At 36.2% G+C, this 26,073-nt stretch overlaps 2 protein-coding genes across 4 annotated transcripts; one reads left to right on the top strand and one right to left on the bottom strand.

Moving 5' to 3' along the window:
• Positions 1 to 1,702: 1,702 nt before the first annotated feature.
• Positions 1,703 to 14,233, top strand: tnnt1 (troponin T type 1 (skeletal, slow)). Of its 2 annotated transcripts, XM_067416330.1 has the most exons (13): positions 1,703 to 1,710; positions 2,125 to 2,160; positions 4,062 to 4,088; positions 4,482 to 4,499; positions 8,666 to 8,687; positions 8,800 to 8,860; positions 9,052 to 9,168; positions 9,275 to 9,352; positions 9,469 to 9,582; positions 9,664 to 9,773; positions 12,571 to 12,661; positions 12,847 to 12,887; positions 13,829 to 14,232. In XM_067416330.1, exons 6-13 carry the CDS (start codon positions 8,804 to 8,806, stop codon positions 13,872 to 13,874), a joined length of 654 nt encoding a protein of 217 aa, XP_067272431.1. In that variant the 5' UTR covers positions 1,703 to 1,710; positions 2,125 to 2,160; positions 4,062 to 4,088; positions 4,482 to 4,499; positions 8,666 to 8,687; positions 8,800 to 8,803; the 3' UTR covers positions 13,875 to 14,232. The 2 variants fall into 2 exon arrangements, with proteins under 2 accessions (XP_067272431.1, XP_067272422.1); XM_067416321.1 differs by lacking the exon at positions 1,703 to 1,710 and having other exon boundaries at positions 2,095 to 2,160; positions 13,829 to 14,233.
• A 4,138-nt stretch (positions 14,234 to 18,371) lies between these two features.
• syt5a (synaptotagmin Va) lies at positions 18,372 to 25,076 on the bottom strand. 2 transcript variants are annotated; one of them, XM_067428941.1, is made up of 9 exons: positions 24,956 to 25,076; positions 22,324 to 22,490; positions 21,585 to 21,757; positions 21,042 to 21,131; positions 20,713 to 20,880; positions 20,335 to 20,502; positions 20,116 to 20,233; positions 19,744 to 19,877; positions 18,372 to 18,871 (listed from the first exon to the last, which is right to left on the bottom strand). In XM_067428941.1, the coding sequence occupies exons 2-9, from the start codon at positions 22,478 to 22,480 to the stop codon at positions 18,662 to 18,664; spliced, it is 1,218 nt and encodes a 405-aa protein (XP_067285042.1). In that variant the 5' UTR covers positions 22,481 to 22,490; positions 24,956 to 25,076; the 3' UTR covers positions 18,372 to 18,661. The 2 variants fall into 2 exon arrangements, with proteins under 2 accessions (XP_067285042.1, XP_067285043.1); XM_067428942.1 differs by lacking the exons at positions 22,324 to 22,490; positions 24,956 to 25,076 and adding an exon at positions 21,929 to 21,986.
• Between the last annotated feature and the right edge of the window lie 997 nt (positions 25,077 to 26,073).

Genomic DNA, 26,073 nt, shown 5'->3' with positions numbered 1-26,073 from the left:
GTCCCTGGGTTCATTTCTAATCCATCCATGGTCCTATGCCGTAGCTGCTAACACCCTCCATCTGTCCCTGTCCTCATATAAAAACAACCCATTGTCCCGCATTACAAAACTCTCATAATTCACGGGGACTCTCCTCTCATCCTTTGTGAGCCTGTGTTTTATCCTTTTCCACCGTGAACCCATCCTTAAAGGTAAAAGTATTTTTGTTACTTCTTAAAAAACTTCTTTTAAAAACTTTAGTCCGTTCTTTCCATCTGGCGAAAAAGTAACGGAATTCATCAGTATAATTCAGACAGTAAATTAGCAGCATTTTATACAAGGTCTTATTTTTAGTTCTTGTGTGCAGTTATAATAATGTATCCATTATTATGTGCTTTATTTTCTTGTACCAGGCTTTTGTGCTACTTTAGGAGCAAAAAATATATGTAATTAAATAACTATGCAAAACAATGGTCATAACTTTCATACTTATTTAATTTCCTGTAGTTGTCTGTACTGATTTTTGTAGAGTTTGAGTGCGTCCTGGACCAAATGGAATTGGAACTATTAATAAAGTTCACTCTCTGAACAATAAAGATAATTTGACTCATGTAATCCTTCCCTGCGTCCTTGGCTAAAATGATCCTATCAGAATTCTGTGGTTAATGCTGCTAAGACACTCAATAACTTTACACGTCCCCAAATCAGCCTCTTTGTCTGCCTCTTTCCCCATCTTGCTGTCTCAAAATGACTGTTGCTTCTATTCCTACCTGGGACGATCCAGAACGAGGGGCATCTTTCATTTGTAATTTGATCAATTGGTGCAGAATTTAGCCAGACTTGTGCCCTTTAGATGCAGAGAATCTCCTTAACAAAGTGGGCGAACTGTTGAAAGGATGGTTTTAGATGGGCACAGCTTACAAGCCTTTGTATGGAGACAGTAAAGTACAAGTGGCGTGGTGATAGCTACATGCCTCATAAATTCTCTTTGCTGATGACAATGCAGCTATAACATTGTTTCAAATAGCAGAGATGAAATGGCACTGACGTGAAAGACGAGGCACAAGGAGAGAAATCTCTCAGTGGAGGGTTATAGACGGCAATCAAACAGTGTGAGTGTGTGATGGTCATCAACTGCAATTTGCAAGTTCCAGTTAGGAAAAAACAAGCAAAGGCAGAGTCACTCTGTTATCTCCATGATCTCACAAGCATGCTGTTTTGTCTACTTGCATGGCAGAACTAGATGCTTCTTGTTTTCTGAGATCTGAAAAAAGTGCAAGTTAAATGGAAGATCTGAACTGTAGAAAGTGTCAGAAGTTGCATCTCACCCGGTCTTTGTCTCCACATTCCCACCTGTTCACACTCCATCGATCTTCAAATGAAGCATTCAATGAGGTGTCAGCACTTTGGAACAATGGAACAATTTACATCTGGTTCTAATTTTGTTTTGTCACTCTCTCCTGCTCTCTCATCCTCTTTCTAAAGTAATAGCGAAATTTTAAGTTATGTGGTACTGCTTTAACATTCTTTCCTGTCTCACTCTCGCTTTCTCCCCTTCTGTCATGCAGTTTTATCATGTCTGATGTAGAGGAAGAATATGAGTGAGTAATGTTTCCTTTTTTAATCATTACTGACAATTTAACTATTAAAGTGTTACATTTAAAGTGTATACAGTAATGTTTACTCAGTCCTTTCTCTTCCCTAAATGGCCCGTTAGGGAACAAGCAGAGGGTAAGTCTTTATTTATTTGTTTAAATCTTTTTTTCTTAAATTTTTGCCCAGCTTGAACTGTAGCTTTAGTGATTATCAGTAAAGCCTTGGTGTAATGTGTACCTAGAGGCCAGTTATAGATGCCTCTAGAGGCCCAGATGAGCTACGCGCAAAACTGATTGGGTGCTTAAGCTTGTTACCCTGCCTTTTCTTGGAAGGGTTATTATTACACAGTGATCTCATGTTTCTGCTAGCATACATCCCAAACAAATGCTGTACACTTACATAATCCTTTGTGCACACTTATTTATATGCACACACTTACTCTTTTCTGATTGTCCTCACGTGCTCTGTCTGGCACACAATTGATATTCACTTAAGTGTTCCTTTCATTTATCACCCTGTCATTGCTGCGGATGTATTTGGGAGAAGCAGAGGAGGAGGAGGAGGCTGCAGAAGATGCAGGAGCAGGTAAAATAATATACCTCAGTGAGGGTTTAAGCATTGAAGCCTCTTCAAAGTTAACGTGAAAATAAGTACAAAAACACACATTATGAAATATGAGCTTTAATGCACTCATTTACTCAAGCAACACACCAGCAGAAATAGTGTGAATTAGAGGGAGTAGCTGTGAAATCCAGCAAGACAGACTGAGTGGCTAGTCACAGTGTCAATGGGAGAATGGGCTATACTGTTTCTGTAGGGGAAATACAGTTAAGGCACATAAAAAGACCAGTATTCTCAATGAAGACCAGGAGTCAAAGTTGACATTCAATCATTGGACAGATCTCCACACTTCCAAAAGCCATATTGACCAATAGTGACTAATGGTGCTATAGATTCTAAAAAGATTAACACACACTAAGTATGCATGATACATGTAATGTATTGTTGACCTCCATCCCAGCTAACAGGGAACGCTCTCAGAACGTTGGCTAACGTTCTCTGAAAGTTCTCTCAACGTTATCAAAAAACGTTCTCGCAGTAACGTTATTAGAACGTTGTGCCAACGTTTTGCTATTGAGAAACGTTCTAAAAACGTTAGCTATAAAACGTTATTCTTACATTGTTAGTGGAACGTTTAAAAAACGTTACCACATTAAAAAAGTATTAGTCATTACAAATTAGTCATACAGCTTTTTTCTCAAACTTCAGATACATCATTTGTATATCCAGAGACAACTTAATGACACTTAAATGCTATTTTCGTGTAAATAATTATTTTTTTACAATCAGAAGAAAAATCTAGTAAACTAATTATTTACTAAATATAAATGTAATATAAATATAAAAGTGGTTTTAGCTTTTTTAAGAAAGAATAAGATGTCAATAAACAAAAGCAAGTACATTAAAGGAGAAAACAGGAATATTTTATTTGATCATACTCCACACCCTTATAAGAACGTTATTTAACATTCTTAGAACCTAATGAGAACGTTAATACAACGTTCCACAAACTGGACATTTCAACGTTCCTAGAACATTCAAAAACGTTTTTAGAACTTAATGGGAATGTTAGGGAAACGTTCTCATAACCTAAAATTGTTAGTTGGGATGACCTTCTCTCATACAGCTATCACGAGAAGAGCAGAATAAACGGAATAAGAACAAATAGACAATTCGCTTTCTACAAAATATAATTCTTGATTAATTTGGTTGTATGGGCAAATTAATTAAAAAACAAGTACATACGGTATTTGTTCTGTGGAAGGTGGGCTAAATGAGTAAAAGCAGTTTGTGTATTCCAGACATGGGTCTGACCCTCAGTCACCTCTCAGATACCAAATACCGACATTGCCTGTATTTACGGATTGTAAGTCCTCTACCCTCAGTATAACTGGTGAAAATGGACAAACCAATAGACCAAAAAACTATATTGAATTAAATTAAATGACTGGTCAACTACTTTTTTTGTTGTTGTTTCTTCAGTTTAAAGTTTGTAGTGCTAGCTAATTGGTTTGGTTCCTGGTTTATAACTCTTTAACAAAGACTTTTTTTTTTATAATCCCCCCCAAAAAACACTTCTGTAAATGTTAAAAGTGTCTGTAACCAAGAGACCACTGACCATTTAAAAAAATGCATTCAAAGACCTAAACGAAGAGGGCCTCATTTCCCAAGTCAAAACCCACAGTAGCTCACACACAACTCATTATTTTTTTTAGTCTTGTTAAACAAAAGGAGTGAGCATATGGACATAGGCCTTTGAGGTCATAATATTTGCATCACAGTGGCAGGAAATCAAAAGTTCTGCATGAGAAGAAAACATGATTATTAAGTAGAACTAAATACCCATTTTGCTATATATCTGTTAAAGTTATTGATTTGTTTGACTTGATTTGATTGCATGTTTCTTTTCTGGATCTGTGTTACAGAAGAGCAGGAGTATACGGATTATCAAGGTACTTTGTTTATCTTCGTCAAAAGCAATCAGAACAGCATGTCAAATAAAAACCTTATGGAAGGTTGATGGTAGCATGCTTGTTTTATTGTTTGTAGTTAGTACTTCATTTTCAACAATGTTGAACATGTTTGTGAATATAGTGTTTTTTTGTAAATGTTTGGCTAAACTTAACAATAATGGCTCACTGGAGACTAAGTCATATGCCCACAGTGGGAAACTGGAAATGGAAAAAGAAGGTTTGTGCTGCGTCTGAACAGTATTTTTTGGAAAGCAATGCATCCACACACATCATTGTGTGATAATATTTTTAAGTCCATTTTATTTTCACCAAGCCCATTTTTCTCTGATGTTTTTCTTTTGTTATTTGTAATTTCCTTGTTTTATTTATCAGAGGAGACTCAGGAAGAAGGTGAGTGCCTTTATGAAAATTCTTCCTTCTCCTTATCTTTCCCCACCCTGCTTATCACTGTGAAACATTTGTGCCTTTAAATTTTTCATTGACATGAATGGCATTTTAATTATAATAAATTCTTCCTGTTACTAAATTTAACATCTGATGTGGCAAGAATCAGTTTTGAATATAATGCTCTGAAAAAAATGAAGAGACCACTTAACATTGAGAAATCCATGTTAAGCGGTCTCCACATTTTTTCCAGAGCTGTATTTGGACTAATGTGTCCAGATTATAAGTTAAATGTTTATACTATTCTTTTGGTCTGTTTATAAGTTGTCATTCCAGTCATTTCACACGGTTTTTGTATAAAAACAACAAAACAGTCTAAAAATATATTCTCACACATACTATGTATATACTGTACAGTCTTGCTCAAAAGTTTAAAATAATTTTAATAAAATAAGAGGGATCATACAAAGCACATGCTATTTTTAGTACTGTACTAAATAAGGTATTTTACATAAAATATGTTTACATACAGTATAGTCCACAAGACAAAAAAATTGCTGAACTTAAACAAATGGCCCCTTTCAAAATGTATTTATCCACCATTGGGTGACTCAAACACATCTATTAAAATGTTTGAAACATTCTCTGATGCTCCAAAGGAAACACGATGCATTAAGTGCATTTTGCATAATCCCTATTATTTTATTAAAACTAATCACATTTTCATCATATTTTATAGTGTGTGTGTGTACATATATACATATATATTTTATCCACATCAGATCAGTATAAACATATTCTAAATGTGTGACTGAATCTAACTTTTACAGCTAACTTTGTACTTACCACTGACATGCTTTTTACACTCAGAATGCAGAGGTGGACAGTATTGAAGTATTTTTACTTTCCAAGTAATTTTGCTTTTCGAGTATATGCACTTCATCAGTGTTCTTATTTGGAAAACTTTTACTTCACAACATTCCAAAACATAATATTGTACTTTTTACAGCAATACATTTCACACTTACTATCATTTAATACTTAATTACATAAAAAAATGTAGCACTGTATACTTTTTCAGAAGTATTCAAAGTTTTACTTGAGTACAAGTAAGAATGTACTGCATTTTTAATGTAATTAAGTATAAAAGTTAAGAAAACAACAACTTTTATTTATGAAATGTAGTGCAGTAAAAAGTATGACATTATATAAATAGTGCTTTGGAAATGCAGTGAAGTAAAAATGTTCTAAAGAAAAATACTGATAAAGTATATACTTAAAAATGTACTTGAGTAGAAAGTAAAAATACTTCACTACTGTCCTCCTCTGACAGAATGTTATATACTGTAACTAATGAACTGTAATTCTATTATTCAAATGTGGCCTGCACTGTAAATTCTAACAAGTTCAGTTTACTTAAAAAAAGTTTGGAAACCGATTGCCTTATTTCTGCAAAGCAAACTTAAAACTGAAGTTAATTTAATATTCAGATAAAAGTAAAGAAATCTAACACCTCCCAAGTGAATTAAGTAATACATATCAAGTCAATTTAATGCCTATTCTAGTTAACATACTCTAGATATTTACTAATCTTATTTAAGATTTATTCGTAATAATACTTGAGTTGTTCCATTTAACTAACAGTGTTAAATTATGTTATGCAAACATCTTAAATACTATTATACTCAACATAGTTTTAATCTGTCATTTTTAGCTATAGCAACTTAAAAAACTATGTGCAATCGGTTTCCAGGTTTTCTTCAAGTAAAGTGAACTTATTTTTAGTAGTTCACCTAGCATGAATGCACTTAACACTCAATTAAGTAAGCTTAATTGCATCAAGTTGTGCTTACTTAAACCATTCAAGTTGTTTCGACATAATTATATCTGTGAGCTGAGGAAGTGTACTCCCAGAATGCATTGCAGAACAAATAAATTAATCGCAGGGCAATCGTAACTTTGTTTTATTATTTTTGGCCTTATTTGACCATTTTATTTGCTGTATTTTGGTATATGCTGTCATTATTGGTATATTTATAACGCCAATAATGACAGCAAATGAACTTTTAAAGGTTGTATTAAGTGTTAAAAAAAAATAGTTTTACCATTGTTGTGTTTCGCATGCTGAATGTTTAGGTCTGTGTGTGACTTAAGCATGGTCAATTGTTAGATATTGTCACAAATATAAAAGCATTATATCAACACAATTAAAAGTTGGTCATAAGTGTTAGCAATTAAATGTTAAGAGATCATTAATTGGCATTATATATATATATATATATATATATATATATATATATATATATATATATATATATATATATATATATATATATATATATATATATATATATATATATGCGTGTGTGTGCGTATGTATACAGGGATTGCAGAATTATTAGGCAAATGAGTATTTTGACCACATCATCCTCGTTATGCATGTTGTCTTACTCCAAGCTGTATAGGCTGGAAAGCCTACTACCAATTAAGCATATTAGGTGATGTGCATCTCTGTAATGAGAAGGGGTGTGGTCTAATGACATCAACACCCTATATCAGGTGTGCATAATTATTAGGCAACTTCCTTTCCTTTGGCAAAATGGGTCAAAAGAAGGACTTGACAGGCTCAGAAAAGTCAAAAATAGTGAGATATATTGCAGAGGGATGCAGCAGTCTTAAAATAGCCAAGCTTCTGAAGCATGATCATCGAACATTCAAGCGTTTCATTCAAAATAGTCAACAGGGTCGCAAGAAGCGTGTGGAAAAACCAAGGCGCAAAATAACTCTCCGTGAACTGAGAAAAGTCAAGCGTGCAGCTGCCAAGATGCCACTTGCCACCAGTTTGGCCATATTTCAGAGCTGCAACATCACTGGAGTGCCCAAAAGCACAAGGTGTGCAATACTCAGAGACATGGCCAAGGTAAGAAAGGCAGAAAGTCGACCACCACTGAACAAGACACACAACCTGAAATGTCAAGACTGGGCCAAGAAATATCTCAAGACTGATTTTTCTAAGGTTTTATGGACTGATGAAATGAGAGTGAGTCTTGATGGGCCCGTGGCTGGATTGGTAAAGGGCAGAGAGCTCCAGTCCGACTCAGACGCCAGCAAGGTGGAGGTGGAGTACTGATTTGGGCTGGTATCATCAAAGATGAGCTTGTGGGGCCTTTTCGGGTTGAGGATGGAGTCAAGCTCAACTCCCAGTCCTACTGCCAGTTTCTGGAAGACACCTTCTTCAAGCAGTGGTACAGGAAGAAGTCTGCATCCTTCAAGAAAAACATGATTTTCATGCAGGACAATGCTCCATCACACGCATCCAAGTACTCCACAGCGTGGCTGGCAAGAAAGGGTATAAAAGAAGAAAATCTAATGATATGGCCTCCTTGTTCACCTGATCTGAACCCCATTGAGAACCTTTGGTCCATTATCAAATGTGCGATTTACAAGGAGGGAAAACAGTACACCACTCTGAACAGTGTCTGGGAGGCTGTGGTTGCTGCTGCACGCAATGTTGATGGTGAACAGATCAAAACACTGACAGAATACATGGATGGCAGGCTTTTGAGTGTCCTTGCAAAGAAAGGTGGCTATATTGGTCACTGATTTGTTTTTGTTTGGTTTTTGAATGTTAGAAATGTATATTTGTGAATGTTGAGATGTTATATTGGTTTCACTGGTAAAAATAAATAATTGAAATGGGTATAAATTTGTTTTTGTTAAGTTGCCTAATAATTATGCACAGTAATAGTCACCTGCACACACAGTAATTTTTACTTCGGTTTTCTTAGTAACAAAGGCATAGCATGCAAAGAGTTCAGATTACATTTTTTTGTAAGTAAGTTTAACAAGTTATTGGACATTAAGTAAAGTTAATTAAAAAGTCTAAGTAAGAATTACTATTGGCTTTTACAGTTTGTGAGTCCATGAAAGAACTGTCAAAGTTGTGTCCTTTGGTCTTATATTGCTTCAGAGGAACCAGCTTTATTAAAAAAATAATTTCCAGATATTTTTTAAAATGTGAAAAGAATGCATAAAATCCGTGTAATTCAGTCTAGGGCAGAAAGACTAGTATCAAATTGTACAGTTTATGTGGGAACAAGAAGAGCTGAATAATTACATTTAATACGAACTACCTTGTTTCTTTTGTCCTTATTCTTTGCCTCTTTTATCAGAGGAGGAAAGACCCCGGCCCAAGTAAGTGTTTGAACACACAGTGATCCAACCACAGACACGTTCTGCATTTTCCAGATGCTGTCAGGCCTTTAATCCCTGAAACTTCTTACTTTTATCACCCTTTCCCACACAGGCCCATGGTTCCACAACTTGCCCCTCCAAAGATTCCCGAGGGTGAGCGGGTAGATTTTGATGTAAGCATTTCAATTCAGTTCAATTTAGAATGAATTGTAAACTGAATGAAGCCTAAGCAGAATGTGTTTGTCTATTATTGAGGCCCCACTATACCCAATGAATTACCAAATGTAATCAAAAATAACCTTCAGCTTGGACTTTATGGAAGTTATGGCTTTCTATTTCTAATCTATATTATTTTCTATCTAAGGATATTCACCGAAAAAGGATGGAAAAAGACTTTTTGGAGTTACAGACTTTAATTGATGTCCACTTTGAGCAGAGGAAGAAAGAGGAGGAAGAGCTGATCGGTCTCAAGGAGAGAATTGTAATTGTTTAATTTTCATGACTTATTTACCACAGAAACATTCTGGACTCACTTTTCTGTTTGCTTTTGTCATAATTTTCTCCATGTTCTGTCCATCTGTCCTCAGGAGCGGCGGCGGGCAGAACGAGCAGAGCAGCAGCGTGTTCGAGCAGAGAAAGAAAGAGACAGACAGACGAGGATTGCGGTAAATTAGAAATCAAACTTAAATCATTGTAAAAAGAAATGCTTAAAAGTGTCTGTGGAATTTAATACAGAATATCAAAATCATTGTGAAATATAATGTCTGCGTTCTGTCATCAGGAAGAGCGCCAGAGGAAAGAGGATGAGGAGGCTAAAAAGAGAGCAGAAGACGATGCCAAGAAGAAGAAGGTTTTGTCCAATATGGGGGCAAACTTTGGTGGCTTCTTGGCAAAGGTATACTGAGCCTTACCATGAGTACATTAATGTACCATTAATACATGTTTGTGCATATGTGCTTTTGTGTTTGTGTTTTAGGCAGAACAGAAAAGGGGGAAGCGTTTGACTGGAAGGGAGATCAAGAGAAAGACTCTTTCAGAGAGGCGCTCTCCTCTTGGCATAGAAAATCTGCGAGAGGATGGGTTGAGGTAACCACACACGTTAAACATATAACATAACATAAGATAACATAAGATAACATAACATAACATAACATAACATAACATAACATAACATAACATAACATAACATAACATAACATAACATAACATAACATAACATAACATAACATAACATAACATAACATAACATAACATAACATAACAACAACTTTCCCTTAAACTTTTGATATGTAAAAGTTCATGGAAATATGAGAATATCCTGTAAGTTTCAGAGCTAAAAACTTTTATTGACACCAGAAAAATTAAGATACTTATGTGTGTTTGTCAAATGGTAGACATTTGAACTTGGAAATAAATGTCAAAGACTTTGTAACAGTGTTAAATTTGATTTTCCATGTATATTTCCACCATGTATATTTCCTTGTCTGCTGTAGAGTAATGCAGGGAGTTTTGTGAGAGGTTGTTAAGCCAGCCTATCAGATTTTAGCAGTCTCAGCTCTGATTGGTTGGAGTTATGTCATATTGTAATGTTGAGTTGTGTTGAGCAAACGAGCCGTCGAGCAGTCAGAGCGGGTATCGGAGCGCAAGCAAACGAGACGTTGCACATGTGAAATATAATGTCGGCGCACATCCAAATAAACTTATTTTAAATGCAAAATTGATTTTCGTTCGTTTGAAATACTTGCTTATTTGTGAGACTAACGTTTCTCCGCAAAACTCAGTTCAAAATATAATCTTGCGGGCACAGAATTGTGGCAGAATAGTAATCCCACAGAACACAGGCCGACTGAATGACACGTTAAGAAGAACATCTCAAATGGAGATTGCTAAAATGCAGTTTACTTGTTTATTGGTGTTTTCAGATCATCCGCGCGCGAGAAAGAGTTCTTTTTTTTTTTGCGTAAATTGCGTTCTTGCAGATTTCAGTAAATCCCCCAATCAGAGCTTTTCTGTGAAATATGTATATCCGGTGTTTTACCTAAACATGTCCAATCTGACAACCATATGCACACGAGCTCTCTCTCACGTGCGGATGATCTGAAAACACCAATAAACTAGTAAACTGCATTTTAGCAATCTCCATTTGAGATGTTCGGCTTAAAGTGTCATTCAGTCGGCCTGTGTTCTGTGGGATTACAAAGTTAGCTGCATTTCAGCAATCTCTTTGAGATGTTCTGCTTAGTGTTATTCTGTCTACATTTTAGACTTGTCTTTTTTCCTCAATGACAAGCCAGACCCACATCAAGATGTTTGGTCTGGAAACTCACCATAGACAGGGCTTAATCCGAGGGGCGGGATAAACGGTTGTCTTTTTAAACTCCCTCTGCACGCGATAGGATAGCGCTACACCAACCAGAGCAACGAAGGTAAAACAGAGCTTGTTGATAGATTAAACATTCGCCGAATCCGGTCGGAAAAACTCCGAACACATCTTCCCTTTTTAAGAATGACTTCAGTGACGTTCTGTTCTTTTCTCAGAGAAAAGCTTAACTCCAAGTCTTCCAGAGTCGCGGTCAAAGCTGATTCGAAAGACCGCCGTTCGCCAGTTTCTGTGTTTACTAGAAGCACGCAAACGCAACTCGGCTGTCGTCATAATGGCCCCACCCACCGACTCTATACACGATGTGATTGGCCCGGCAAGAGTTAGGCGAATACAGCTCAGAAGGGTATTGAGAGTTGCTAGATGACAGAGCGGGCAGATTAAATTTGCTGCCGCTAGGGTGCGTCTAGATTTCTAGGCTAGTAAAATGACACCAAAATTTTGAACCTAGACCACTGTATGTGTGTATGGGAGGCTTTTCTAATTAGGTAGGCCAAATCCAGGCAGAAATCCTAAAAAATGGTCCTGGAGTGTAAGAGATTAAACAGGATATCCCTTGCACTGTTGACCACTTAACCCACCCATAAACATGACATGAAGATAATAAGTACATTGTACTTTGTAAAGTGGGACTAGTCATTCTTAAGCCCCATTCGCACGGGACTAGTATTATCCAGGGACCTCTATTATTTGAAATAATTGCAGAGATCTTGTGATCTTAATCCCGTGCGAATCGGCCATGTCTGTAATTTGGTCAGGATTAGGCGGATCGTATATCATTTTTGCAAGCTTTTTTTCTTCCTGTGAGCATTTCTATCTTTATCTTTCACGAAGAATAAAGTCTGCATTCATAATGCGTTATGAATTCCTGTGCAGCCGTGCCCGCACGGATTATACTTTCACTTTAGAATGAGTATCAATTTGGGAGTAATCTGATTGAATGGTGTGTTTAATATTAACATCAATACTGCTCTTAATGAAGAACAGAACAGTACAGTACAATGACAAGCTTGTTTAAATAGGCGCTTTTACATTTAGTTTTGAAACTGAATCTTCCGCCGTATATATTCAGCTTCTCACTCGTGATAAATGAAATCTGACTCCTGCCGCTGGTCTGAGCTCAGTTCATGGCGTCTGTTTGCTAATTGAACGAAATTATGTTTATTTACTAGGCTTCTGTAAAATAATCAAAATGATATTGATGCCCGTTTATGATTTCATACAGCTATATCTATAACGAAGTCTTGACATCATATCCAGGAGAAGTCAGTAAATTCAAGTAAAATCACAGGCTTGCTTATCCCGTGCGAATGTGCCACGCAAAACTCAGATGTGGAGGAGTCATTTCTAAATCACAGAGGTCCCTAGATAATAATCCTGTGCGAATAGTGCTTAAGTCAGTAATTCAGATAACTATTGCTATTAAACATGTTTTTTTCCATGCTCCATGAATAATTGTTTTGCATTATTATCTGTTCCTTAACAAAAAAAAAAAAAAAACAGGAAGCGAGCTCAGGAGATGTGGAACTGGATTCACCAGCTGGAGTCAGAGAAGTTTGATCTCTTGGATCAAATGAAGAGACAGAAGTATGAGGTGTGGTCATTTCGTCTGTTCTGGACTGAGGTTTGAGAAATCTAGGTGGTGTCGACTGGAATGAAACCTGTGTTTGTTTTGGCAAATATTAATCTGTGTTACATTTAGAGAAAGCAGGATAGAATTAGTGTAAAAATTCAAAGTGCAAGGAAAACAGTATCTGAAATGTGCTTCCTTCTCAACAGATTGTTGTTCTTCTGAACAGGATTTCTCATGCTCAAAAGTTGTAAGTCATATTAAGTTAATAAGCAGTTTGTTTCTGATTAAGTAATTCTAAACATAACAAAGTTGTGCCTAAAAATGCGCCTCTGTGCTAAGAGACAAATTAAATGACAAATGAAAACAATATGTGTTCTAAAATCAGCTCAAAATATTGAATGTTTGATATCATCCACCTCGATGGATTCAATGTCTGAAAAAAAAAATTACTAACTTCTGAGCAAAAGGCATATAGTGATTTAATGAAAATGCTGTCATCATTTACTCATCCTCATGTCTTTCCAAATATGTATACATTTCCTTCTTCTACTGCACAAAAGAATATATTTTAGAAAAACATTGATAGCCAAGCAGTTTTGGTTCCCACTGTGACTTTGACTGTATGGACAAAAAACAATGGAAGTCAATGGGAACTGAAACTTGCTTAAAGGGTTAGTTCACGCAAAAATGAACATCATTTACTCACCCTCATGTTGTTCCAAACCTGTGTGAGTTTCTTTCTTCTGCTGAACTCAAAAGAAGATATTTGGAAGAATATTTGTAACCAAGCAGATAGAGCAACCATTCACGACCATATTGTTTTCCCCCTACTATGGTAGTGTATGGTTGTTCTATCGGCTGTGTTACAAACATTCCTCCAAATATCTCCTTTTATGTAGAAGAAAGAATCATACAGGTTTGGAATGATGACAGAATGTTCATTTTTGGGTAAACTATCCCTTTAAGCCAAGTTTCCACCAAAATTATCCAGAACAATTTGTCCCACGACAAGGAAATGTTGTTACCAACATTCTTTAAAATGTTCCACAGAAGCAAAAATAAGTATTTTTTTGGACTATCCCTTTAAGCGAAAATTTCATGAACAAGACATAATAACATATAATAATCTGTCTATATGAAAAATTGTCTCTCAGTTGTACTGAAGCTTCACCTCTTTCTTTATCACAGCAAAAAAGTCCATGGTAAAGGAAAGGTCGGAGGTCGCTGGAAATAAGACATAAGAAATAAGCCAACATGGATGCTTTTACTTCTGAATCTTCTGATTTCACAGCCTCTGCAAAAGAAAAACATTTCTGAATATGTTCAAAACCTCTCTCAGATCTGATGTGCTTGGATTAGATTAAGTGCTTCTGCTTGTTTTATTCTCATTTGTAAGGCACTGTGGATAAAAGTGTCTGCTAAATTAAATGTGAATGTAAACTGTGTCTGATTCATTACTTATTCACAGACTGACTTTTGGCAAACTAGACTGGTTATGCAACTGAAATCATTTCACTCTGAAAGGGAAGATGAATGTATGTTTAGGAAATGAAATTAAACTATCTGGGAGAAGCAACTTTAATGTGATTTAAAAACATTCTTCATTCACACTGAGAATCCTGTCTTCATGATACTGCACAAAAATGTTGCTTTCCAGTTCACATGTCTGGCTATTGATAACGAAAGTAATTTCCAAGTACTTCCCTAAAAATCTTTTGGTCAGTTTTCATTGGGTTTGCTGAAGTAAGGAAAGGAAACCAAAAGTAGGAAAAACTGTGTGAGGGAGTGTTCACCTGTTTCATAAAACATCATGCCGTTTAGCTCCCATCAAATATTTGTGTTTCAATTACAAGAATGATTGTAAAAGAAAAGAAGGTGTGTGCTCTAATAGTAAGACTATTAGAAGGCTCCATGAAGGCAATCGGCAGTAACATACGAGAAGTTAATGGAAGCCTAAGCAATAATTTAATATGGGCTGCATTTATATAAAGAAGGGCAAAAAAGTATTTAGTCAGCCACCGTTTGTACAAGTTCTCCCACTTAAAAATAAGAGGTCTGTAATTTCCATCATAGTTACACTTCAACTATGAGAGACAGAATGAGAAACCAAAAATCCAGAAAATCACATTGTCTGATTTTTAAAGAATTGATTTGCAAAGTAACAAAGGCTACCGTCAGTAGCACACTACACCGCCAGGGACTCAAATCCTGCAGTGCCAGACGTGTCCCCCTGCTTAAGCCAGTACATGTCCGGTCCTGTCTGAAGTTTATTAGAGAGCATTTGGATCCAGAAGAGGATTGGGAGAATGTCAGATGAAACCAAAATATATATTTTTTTGGTAAAAACTCAACTTGTAGTGTTTGGAGGAGAATGAAACCTGCGTTGTATCATATCTACTGTGAAGCATGGGGGTGGAAACATCATGCTTTGGGACTTTTTTAGCCAAGGGACCAGGAAGACTCATCGATGAAAAGGAAAGAAAGAATGGGGCAATGTATCATGTGATTTTGGGTAAAAACCTCCTTCCATCAGCAAAGCCATCTTTTAGCATGACAATGATCACAAACACACCACCCGGGCAACGAAGGAGTGGATTTGTAAGAAGCATTTCAAGGTCCTGGAGTGGCCAGCCAATCGCCAGATCTCAACCCCATAGAAAATCTTTGAAGGGAGTTGAAAATCCATGCTGCCCAGCGACAGCTCCAAAACATCCCTGCTCTAGAGGAGATCTGCATGGAGGAATGGGCCAAACTACCAGCAACAGTGTAAAAACCCTGTGACGACTTACAGAAAACGTTTGACGTCTGTCATTGCCAACAACAGGTATATAATAAAGTATAGAGATTAAATTTTGTAATTGACCAAATACTTATCTTCCACCATAATTTGCAAATAAATTATTTAAAAATCAGACAATGTCATTTTCTGGATTTGTTATTATTTTGTCTCTCATAGTTGAAGTGTACCTTTGATGAAAATTACAGGCCTCTCTCATCTTTTTAAGTGAGAGAGCTTGCACAGTTGACTGACAGCTGGCTGACTACAGTGTTTGCCCCACTGTACATATAATAAAATTGGGCCCACTTCAAATTAAGTCTGAAGGTTATGGAACAATATCTGTTGTTTGATTAAGTTTAAGGTTGAGTTAATGGAAAGGGTCAACAGTGTAATAATAGATAAAGAAATTAATTACAGATCTAATTACATGCAAGTATACATACCATGTGAAACATGCATGTATACATGTACTCCGTATCAGATCATTAATTGAAATGTTAGTACATAGTAGCAATATTATATAAAGTGGGTTAAAAAAAATTGGATAAGTTTTACATTTTACAATAATCATTATATATATATATATATATATATATATATATATATATATATATATATATATATATATATATATATATATATATATGAATGATAAATGATTATTGTAAAAAAACTTATACATTTTTTTCTATACATTGTTATTGTACCTAAACTGAATAGGTTGATCTGCTATTGCCATCTGGTGGCCGGTGTATGTTTTATGTTCTTTTAGGTTTTATGTTCACAATTAGGCCTCCAGTTACAAATTTTGTTTCATGAAGTATGCTGCTGCTTCAGTATTTGTATAATTTGAATTTCAGTTTTCAATTTTTTTAATTTCAGTTTTCACATTCCTATGGCAGGCTATACTTCAGGGATCTGGGATCACATAAACGTCGCACACCTGTGTGTGATAGGTGCGTAGGAGAGCAGGACAAAAAAGTCCTATTATCATCAAATGAAAAGGAGAAGTCCCGCACACTATCAACTCGCAATTAAAAAGATTTATTGTTTCATTGCAACGTTTCGATCTTTCGATCTTCCTCAGGCATGAAAAGTTTCATAAGATAAGCACTTAATTTTCACAAGTTTTAAAGGGTTTTATTGGCAAAAACATTCATGCAAAGAGTCAATATATTATAGTTGACCCATTTACTTAATATAACCTCTGCAATTTGCTCTGGCATGCTTGCCTTATTAGGGCTTGCAGTTGATAATAATGTGTGGACTTTATCTTGTCCACTTGCCTTTATTTCTCTTTGGGTTTAATATACAGTTAAAGGTTTTTTCAGGTGCAGTATTCTTTGCAGCAATTTCCTGGAAAAAATGTGAAATTTGTGTTTCTGTGATAAAGTAAAAACTTTTGGCTAATGAAGATTTTTACAGTTATTTAAAATCCATTTGATCACTCTGAACAATATTCTATAAACAATTTGAATCAACAGCACAAAAACTGAAGCAGCAAACAGCAAAACACACCATTTGTGTCACTGCCAAGACATTTGGCCATTGATGTAAACTTTTTTGCTGTATAATAATATAAGAGCCTTTGGGAAGCAGATTTCAAAAATCATTCAGTCTAAGATAGTCTAAAAACATCAGCGTTGTAGCGTGACAATCAATGTAGATTAATTAGCACTCTCGGATTAAGGGGATTTTTCAGATGACTGCCAAATTATAGCCTGACAAGCCAGACCCACATCAAGATGTTTGGTCTGGAAACTCACCATTGACAGCTCAATCTGAGGGGCGGGATAAACGGTTGTCTTTCAAACGCCCTCTGCACGCGATAGGATTCGATACACCAACGAGAGCAACGAAGGTGAAACAGAGCTTGTTGAAAGATTAAACATTCGCCGTATCCGATCGGCAAAACTCCGAACACATCTTCCCTTTTCAAGAATAACTTCAGTGCCTTTCTTTGTTCTTTTCTCAGAGAAAAGCTTAACTCCAAGTCTTCCAGAGTCGCAGTCAAAGCTGATTCGAAAGACCGCCGCCGTTCGCCAGTTTCTGTGTTTACTAGAAGCACGCAAACGCAACTCGGCCGTCGTCATTATGGCCCCGCCCACCGACTCTATACACGATGTGATTGGCCCAGTAAGATTTTGGCGATTACAGCTCAGAAGGGTATTGAGAGTTGCTAGACCACACTCGCGGGCCGATTAAATTTGCTGCCGCTAGGGTGCGTCTAGATTTCTAGTACAATTACTGATCTAAAGCTAAACTCATGACCATATTCTAAAGATAGAAACTGTTTTGTGAATTATTCTGATTTGTTTGGATAAACTCTCTCAGTCACGATAATTTGCTATCTTGGCTAAGTTTGCAAAATACTTACTGTTCCATATAGCAAATATCAGTGTGTGTTAATCTATCTGTTTTGTAATCTTTTACCTATTCATATTTAACCAGTTATCTAACTTTTTATTTAAAACGTAGTCTCTCTATCTGTTCAACCTTCTCCAATCTCTTTTTCTCTTGATGACTTTGCCTGTGTGACCTTTCTGGTCTCCTTCATCCTCTCTCCGCACACCCGCCCTTCCCTGACTCTAATTCCCTGCTCACATGTATGGCTTAGTCCAGCACTGCACTTGGAACACAGCCGGAAACAGCACAAGATTAATCCAGGCTTCCACCTACAACTGGACATCTCTAAATACGGCTGAACCCAACCAGACGAATGCTTCTGATAGACATGTTTACAGACAGTAACGGTTTCCATATTATTAAAGCCTTTTATAGTATAGTGGTGCAAATCTACATCAGTTAATTACTAGGTTTTACTCCTAGGAGAACTTTTGTGTCAGTATGTATTTAAAAGAAAATCACATTTTAAAATCTGTTACAATATATCCAGTTGCTGTTTTTATAGTCAACTTGGTTCACAGAAAATAGACGAGGCAAATCAGGACAGTTCTCATACAGTAATAGACAGACAGATACATACATACATACAACACTTTCAAAAAAACCACACACTTATCATACACACACAAACACATTTGAATAAGAAACAATCCAGATGAACAGAAAATACATAACATTTATAAAAGTTAATTCTCCTTTGTTTCACAGTAAAGCAGGGTACAGGAAACAATGAAATTAATAATGTGACAGACAGAAGCTCCTCAGTGACAGGATGTATGAGATTTAAATGATGTTTTAGCAAAACCTTTTATTTGAGGGGTGGATAAGTACGATATTTAGCGGATGGGTGCTTTAAGGGCAGCGTCTATTTCCTCTTCAGGCTGAAGGGTGTGCCACTGGGCCACAGGCCGTCTGGGATTGGCCAACATGTCTGACCAGTGTCGCAGACCCACCCCACTAGCACCAAACCCAATCCAGCACTTCCCAATCGCATCATTGCTTCCCAGTTTATCATAGTCATAGACAGTGATCAACACCTGGATCTTCTGCAGGGACACAGAGGAGCAGAGAAAAATAGGTCAATACGCATTTAATTCACTTTGTTCTTCGGTCCCGCTTTATATGAAGTGTCTTTAACTACTATGTACTAACATTTAAATGATATATTTAAAAAAAAAAAACATGATGTTAGCTGATGTTGGCCAGGGCAAAAAAAAAAGCAGTGTTGTAGCGTGACAATCGCAGATTCACATAGATTAACACTGTTGATTAGATAGATTTTTCAGGTATCTGGCAAATTACTAATCTAATTACTAAGCAAAAAACGTATGACAATAATGTAAAGATAGACTTAATATATTTCTATTGAGTTGGATAAGCTCTCTCAGTCATGGCCATTTTCTATAATTTTGGCTAACTTTGCAATGTACTGATACAAAAATACATGCATATAATTACAGATGTTTTTATAATCACATCTATAATTACTCTGTTGACCTTCTCTAAACCCACCCTTAAACCTACCCTTCCCACCAAAACTGTCCCTAATCTTAACCATATCCCACCTCAATAGCAGCAAAAGTGTTTTTTAAAGGGGTGATGAATTGAGGAATCAACTTTTTCTTGAGCTTTTGATATATAAAAGGTCATGGTAATATAAGATTATCCTCTAAGTTTCAGAGCTGAAAACGTCCTTGTTAGTCAAAGAAAAGCTTTTATAGACATCAGGCTCAAGAAACGGTTCTGTGCTTTATACTGACGTCAGTGCGCGACGAAACACGCCTCTACAGAATCTAATCAAACTGAATTCTAAAAGGACAGTGGTTAAAGACACCTAATATAAAGTGCGACCAAATATGTAATTCTGCAAACGTATTAGAGATGCAAGTACAGTTGTGTTTCAAACAGATATGTTTACCTGAATCTGAGCGAAGGGGATTTCAAAGCTGAAACTCTCATTGAAGTAAGGGTTCAGAGTGTTCTGCTTAACTGTTGTCTTCTTCTTTTTGATGCGCTTTCCGTTGTGTTGCAAAACCACTTTCACAAAAGGATCTAAGAAAGAAAGGGAAAGAGAAAAGTAAGAAAGAGAAAATGCCATTGTGATGAACACAGAAATACACTTTAGTACCACATTTCCAAAGAAATTTTTTAATTAAATAAATTCATTTAAATGATAAAGTCTAATTATATTAAAATAAAGTCACATTTGATGTGTAGAAAATATTTTCATTTTAATATCAAGTAAATCACAGAATGTAACCTAATTTGAACATAATGCTTCCACAATCACCTGATAAACCACCCACGTCCATCTTTTTCAGGTTCTTGGCTTCCATGATACAGACGGTCAGTTTACCGGAGGTAGGCACATAGCGCAGGGAGATGCAGATGTCTCCAAGCTTTTCTTGCTGTTGGAAGAGAAGAGGAGCGTAATAAGCTAAAAAGCATTAAAAACAGACTATGGCAGCTAATAATTTTTTTTTTTTAAAAGTCTGAAAGACAGCCTTACTTCTTCTTTCTCTCCTCCAACCAGGTCTTTCCATTCGTGTATGGGCTGGCCCAGGTCAATACTGTTCATGGGGATTTTGATCTCTCCAATTACATCATGTTTACCAAAGCGGTCAAAGTCAAACACCTGCAGGACCAGAGTCTGTCCTGCTAGATCGTTGAAGGGGATCTGGAAACATAAATATAAAACATCATATTTGAACACGGACCCAGTACCCTTTATGCAAAGAAATTGCATTTGCTTTGTTTGGGAAAAAAAAATTCAGTTGCACTTTCTTTTTTTACAGTACAATCACGCATAAAAGATAGAGTGTACAACAAATTTCCTTTTGACAAATCACCCAAAAGATGCATGATATTACGAACATAATTGCAATACCTTAAATAGGAATGTCTCATTGAAAACAGGACACAGGTTCTTGCGCTGGACCTTTGTTTCAAACTTTTTCTTTTTGTCTGGTAGCATATAAACTTTGACATAGGGGTCCGACGTTCCACCCAGATCCATGGCAGGAAGGTCTTGTGCTTGCAAGATACCGACAATGAGCTGAAGATTGTGGAAGAAAAGGTTGTTGGTCAGGTGTTCAAAATCAAGAAGCTTGTAAACATTATTTAAAACAGCACGTTTTGCTGATTTGTATAAAAACTAATAATATCATCTCACAAATAGCATGCATACTGTATTATGAACATTCACTTTCAACCAACCTGATTTTCAGTGAAGTTATAGTCCAGAGAATACTCCAGTTTGCCATAATATTCTTTTTCTCCCTCGCCCTCTCCTTCTTTAGGTTGTTCCTAAAGGGGTTGAATATTGATCATGGCCAGTATACATTTAAAGTACTTGAAGGAATAGTTCACCCAAAAATGACAATTCTGTCATCATTTACTCACACTCCATTTCTTCTAAACCTGTATACATTTCTTTCTTCTGATGAGTAACACACAAATATATTTGGAAAAATATGGGGAACTAAACAGATGATGGACCCCCACTGACTTCTATAGTATGGAACAAAATACTATGGAAGTCATTGAGGTCCATCATCTGTTTAATTACCGACACTTTAAAATATTTTCTTTTGTGTTCAGCAGAACAAAGAAATTCATACAGGTTTAGAACAACTTGAGGGTGAGTAAATGATGACAGAATTGTTATTTTTTGGGTGAACTATTCCTTTAAGCAAACCTTTAAGCCAAACTGTTTAAAATGTAGAATTTGATCAGCTTTGAGCTTTCATGCTCTCTTACCTCGCCTGCTTCCTCATCTCCCTCTTTTTTCACCCTTCTTCGTCCTCCCTTCCTCTCCCTGACTTTCTTTGCTTTCTTCTTCCCTCCCAAGCACTTCTTATAGATACAGAAAGCAAAGCAGCCAACCAAGGCTAGCACGACCACAACTATGGCACCAATAGCCCACATGGGCACTGTGCAGTAGAGAAATAAACAAAGAAAGTTAAAGGAAAAATCTGAATTATGTAAAGAAATTAAATTCTGTCATTATAATTTCTGTATTTTCAAACATAATTTCTGCTAAATTGATGTATGGATGGATGGGTGGATGGAGGGAGGGATGACAGAAAAAGACCGGAACTTACTTTTGATCTTGGGGTCTGTTTATGGAATAGATGAAAACATGAATAATATACATGGAAATGAAAGAAAGTGGAGGAATTAATTGATCACACACAGTTTGATGGGAATGTATGTTTTAATAATAATATGATGAGATATAAATTATCCCTGCTGGCACATTGGACAGATGTTTCATTTTGGTTGAATTTGTTTAATCAGTTTATCGTCAAAAGCACTGGACAGATACATTTTAGTTACTTAATACAATGAAATAACCATCTGATAATGCCATTAGACGTTGTTGTGGCATTAAATTTTGGTCACACATGTAGACCAAATTTCTATGTCTTATGACGTTGGTGGCCAGCTGAGATAAGATTAAGTGTGGCATATATCTTGACATAAAATCATTACTTACTAGGTAGATGGCCAAGCTCATTGAAGAACTTGTTCTTCATATTTAGGAAGTTGTGGGAGTGGTGAGAGGGAGGGGGCGGAGGGGGTGGAGCAGGATTAGGCTCCTCCTCTGATTCTGCTGCCCTCCGCCCACGATGCTGCATACTGACCAATCGCATGGCTGATCAGCTAGAGACATAAATCAGACTGTAACTGTCCTGAAATAACCTATGAAATGCCCCAAATCACATATATACCCTAGATCGTTCTTGTATTCTCTAAAGTATTCATTTAATGTCCCTCTTTTTTATAATGTGCTCCTTTCCATCCCATCCACCACCCCTCCTTCTGTCAAGCTTTGCGACTGGCGTGACTTTTGATTGAGTAAACTCTGATGCTATAGGGCTCCGCATGTCCCTATTTAATCCTTCTGGAATATAATGCACAACCATGCACACATGATGCCCACATGTGTTCAAACACTATAATGTGCTCAGAAATATAGTTCACACACATTAACACACAACGGATATGTCTCCACCTGCCCTGCTCGGCGGATCTGGCCTCGTCACTCTCAGCAGATGCATAACGAGATTAATTGCCAAAGCTAATCCAAAAATCCTTGGCTTTAAGTAAATCAGGAACAAGGTCCCCTCCCCTTACGGCCTCACTTTCACACTTGAGCCTACAATAACAACATCTTGTCACCAGACTGATAGACTTTAGACTTCAGGAAGCCACTGCCCTTTTTTGTGTAAGAATTTGTTGAGCAGTAAGGTCACGGTTGGATTAATGAGGGCAGGACTTTGTGATAATTATTTTCCAGTTTAGCCATCAGCCACATGGACTGACCACAGTAATGAAAGATGATGAACATAAAGCTTGTTAAAAGGACGAAATTCCTTCATTTCTAGAAGCTTGATTCAGAGATAGCCCCAAAGCTTGATTCAGAATCCAACTCTTCCATAGCCTACGTAACCTTGCTGGTTCATGATGATTAACAGGGTCCCATTTCCCCCACTTTGCATTCACATGATATATAACACACCAATAAAAGGGTTGACTTTTTTTTATATATATATTTAAATTATTTAATATATTTTTATAAATTACATGTATGAAATACATTAAACTGGTGATCACTTTAATATTATTTTCCAACACTGGTTAGATTTTTTAGAGTTTTGAATTCCTTTTTCATGCATTAAAAATGTTTTTTATTTATTTAAAACATTTTCCATTCATTTTTAAACATTGAACGTCCTACATGATGTGAATATATTAGGGTTATATACTTCAATGAGTTTGCTGCTTAGAAACATCATTGCTACAGTTGATTTGTGTGTGTGTGTGTGTGTGTGTGTGTGTGTGTGTGTGTGTGTGTGTGTGTGTGTGTGTCACGCCTTAGCCTCTTTTTTTATTTTACTTTTGTTCAAATTATTTTATTTAGATACAAGTATATATATATATATATATATATATATATATATATATATATATATATATATATATATATATATATATATATATATATATATTGATATTGATATAGGCTATAAATATATTTAAAGAACCTTCTTAAAAATATTCATTAATGAATTTGGAATGAATGTCGTATTTTTTCCATAACATAAAGTGTTAAACCAGCGCTGATTTCTTATCTTGTCCGAATAGAGAAGATACTTAATCTGAGAGTTCAGAAACCATAATTTGTGTCACATACAGACAGGGCTGTCCTAATCTGCATGGCTAAAGAAGGCCTGTCGCTCTGCGTCACGCGCCATCAGGCGGCGTCATACGGCCTTGGTTTTTTCCCCTTTTTTCTTCATCGGTACTTTGTCCACCAGCGGGCATAACTGCTGTATTTTCGGATTACCTAAATCTCATCCAGAAACCCCTTTTTCGTTCAAAAAAGGATGCTTAGTACACACAGTGAAAAGCATCTACGCACACATATAGACTAAGCATTAATTTAGTCGAGAAAGAAAAAACGCAATGCCAGATCATAGGCTAGAGGAAATATTATGCTTATACAAAATGTGAAGAAAAAATACAAAACGAAAAACATTTTGCTTGTTGTTCGTTACCGTCATTGTGCTATAGCCTATTACAGTTTGAATGGCCTTTTTTCATTTAGCTTGTGTGTGGTCTGGCCTGTATTTCCTATATAATCTCCATGAATTTAACTGGTGACAATATTTTAATAGCACTTGCACTGTAAAAAGATAAAAATCAGGTCTCCTTTTGAAAATTTTCTAGTGACTGATCATCACATCTAAAATTTTCAGTTGGCCAAACTGAATTTCTGTTAATTAATTTGCATCAATTCACAGAAATTCAATTTGGCCAGATGAAATGTTTAGATGTAATGATCAGTCACTAGAAAACCTGAGTTTTTTTTTTTTTTTTTTTTTTTACAGTGTGCTGTTAATTTCAACATAGAGGCATATTATTTTACATAATATTTAACTATTAGTTTCATAAAACTGCGTAGATTATATTAGACCTATGTGATATAGCACAAATAGGCCTAACTAAAAACTACTTTTTAAAAACACTTTAAATGACACTGCTTGGCATGTCAATCAACTGCATGATAGTTGCCTAGCCTAATATAAATGCATACCAAATCGATAGATAATAATCAAATTTACCTGAAGATCTGCAGCTGATCCAACTCTGTTAGCCTATACAGACAGAAACTTGCGCGTTGGATAGAGATGCACTAGCCCTCTCACACACTGCTCTACTTACACTTATCATCCACTTTATCATCTGTCCCTCGCTCTCTCTCTCCCCAAAGCGCATTTGAAGCGCCAAACCCTCTTGGATTAATCGTGCTCTCCCTTCTGTTCACAGTTATGTGCCCTGGGTTTTCTCATGTGACAATCTTATTTCGTCCATTTCGTATGTCGTTTATCAATTTGTTAGTATCCCATATAATCTCCTGTATGCTGTTTATCCGATTCTAATTTCCAATATAATTTTCGTTCAGTGACCCCTCTGAATCGGATTATGCTCGGTGGCTCACGTACCGCTGCTAATAGACGAGATTGATATGGCATAAGAAACTGAATTTAAATGGTTTTGAAATTAGAACAAGGTGTATCCCACAGTTGATGATTAATGAGATATATTAAATAAAAATGGTTGTACCAAAAAGGGCCTCGCTACACGCTGAGGGTTTATGCTGTGTGATTTGATAGCCTATAATCAATATGCGATTGTAGCCATACGGAGGAAACACCACCCTCGTGTGGTAAAAATTAAATTCTAACCTTCATATTTTTTACGGTGGAATTTCATGTGGATATTTACGTTTATTCATTTAGCAGGTTAAAGTAAGTATTTCTGTAGGCTATCATTTTAGTTTTCAATTTAATTAAAATACTAGCCTAATACAAATTTTACTAATAATAGGCTACGCCATCATCCTTGCAGGATGAAAACTCGAGGGCAGGTGTTGTCTCTTTTTTTACTTTATCTTCTGTTTTGTGAGGTTCGGTGTCCCTGTTACAGTCATTTTGTACAGTAATCAAATAGCCTGCCCTACACTGTAAATATTTTATATATATATATATATAAAATTCTATCATCTTAAAAATATATCTAAATTACGGCACATGCTTTCAATGCAAAATGCTGAACAGTTAGTACATGCGTTCATGAGCTCAAGGCTAGATTATTGTAATGCTCTACTGGGTTACTGGGTTGCCCGGCTCGCTTAATAAACAAACTCCAGCTAGTCCAAAATCCAGCAGCTCGAGTTCTT

The sequence above is a fragment of the Pseudorasbora parva genome, chromosome 2, assembly GCF_024679245.1.
Source record: "Pseudorasbora parva isolate DD20220531a chromosome 2, ASM2467924v1, whole genome shotgun sequence".
Classification (NCBI taxonomy): domain Eukaryota; kingdom Metazoa; phylum Chordata; class Actinopteri; order Cypriniformes; family Gobionidae; genus Pseudorasbora; species Pseudorasbora parva.
This window is presented reverse-complemented; position numbering and strand designations above follow the sequence as displayed.

Coding starts and splice junctions, on each gene's coding strand:
- syt5a (XM_067428941.1), bottom strand. CDS start 22,480: ATGCGATTGGTCAGTATGCAGCATCGTGGGCGGAGGGCAGCAGAATCA. Junction 21,132..21,584: donor GAGATGAGGAAGCAGGCGAG/GTAAGAGAGCAT, acceptor CAACCCCTTTAG/GAACAACCTAAAGAAGGAGA. Junction 19,878..20,115: donor GGACGTGGGTGGTTTATCAG/GTGATTGTGGAA, acceptor TTTCTTTCTTAG/ATCCTTTTGTGAAAGTGGTT.
- tnnt1 (XM_067416321.1), top strand. CDS start 2,106: ATGTATTTGGGAGAAGCAGAGGAGGAGGAGGAGGCTGCAGAAGATGCA. Junction 8,861..9,051: donor GTGAGCGGGTAGATTTTGAT/GTAAGCATTTCA, acceptor TTTCTATCTAAG/GATATTCACCGAAAAAGGAT. Junction 9,583..9,663: donor TTGGTGGCTTCTTGGCAAAG/GTATACTGAGCC, acceptor TTTGTGTTTTAG/GCAGAACAGAAAAGGGGGAA.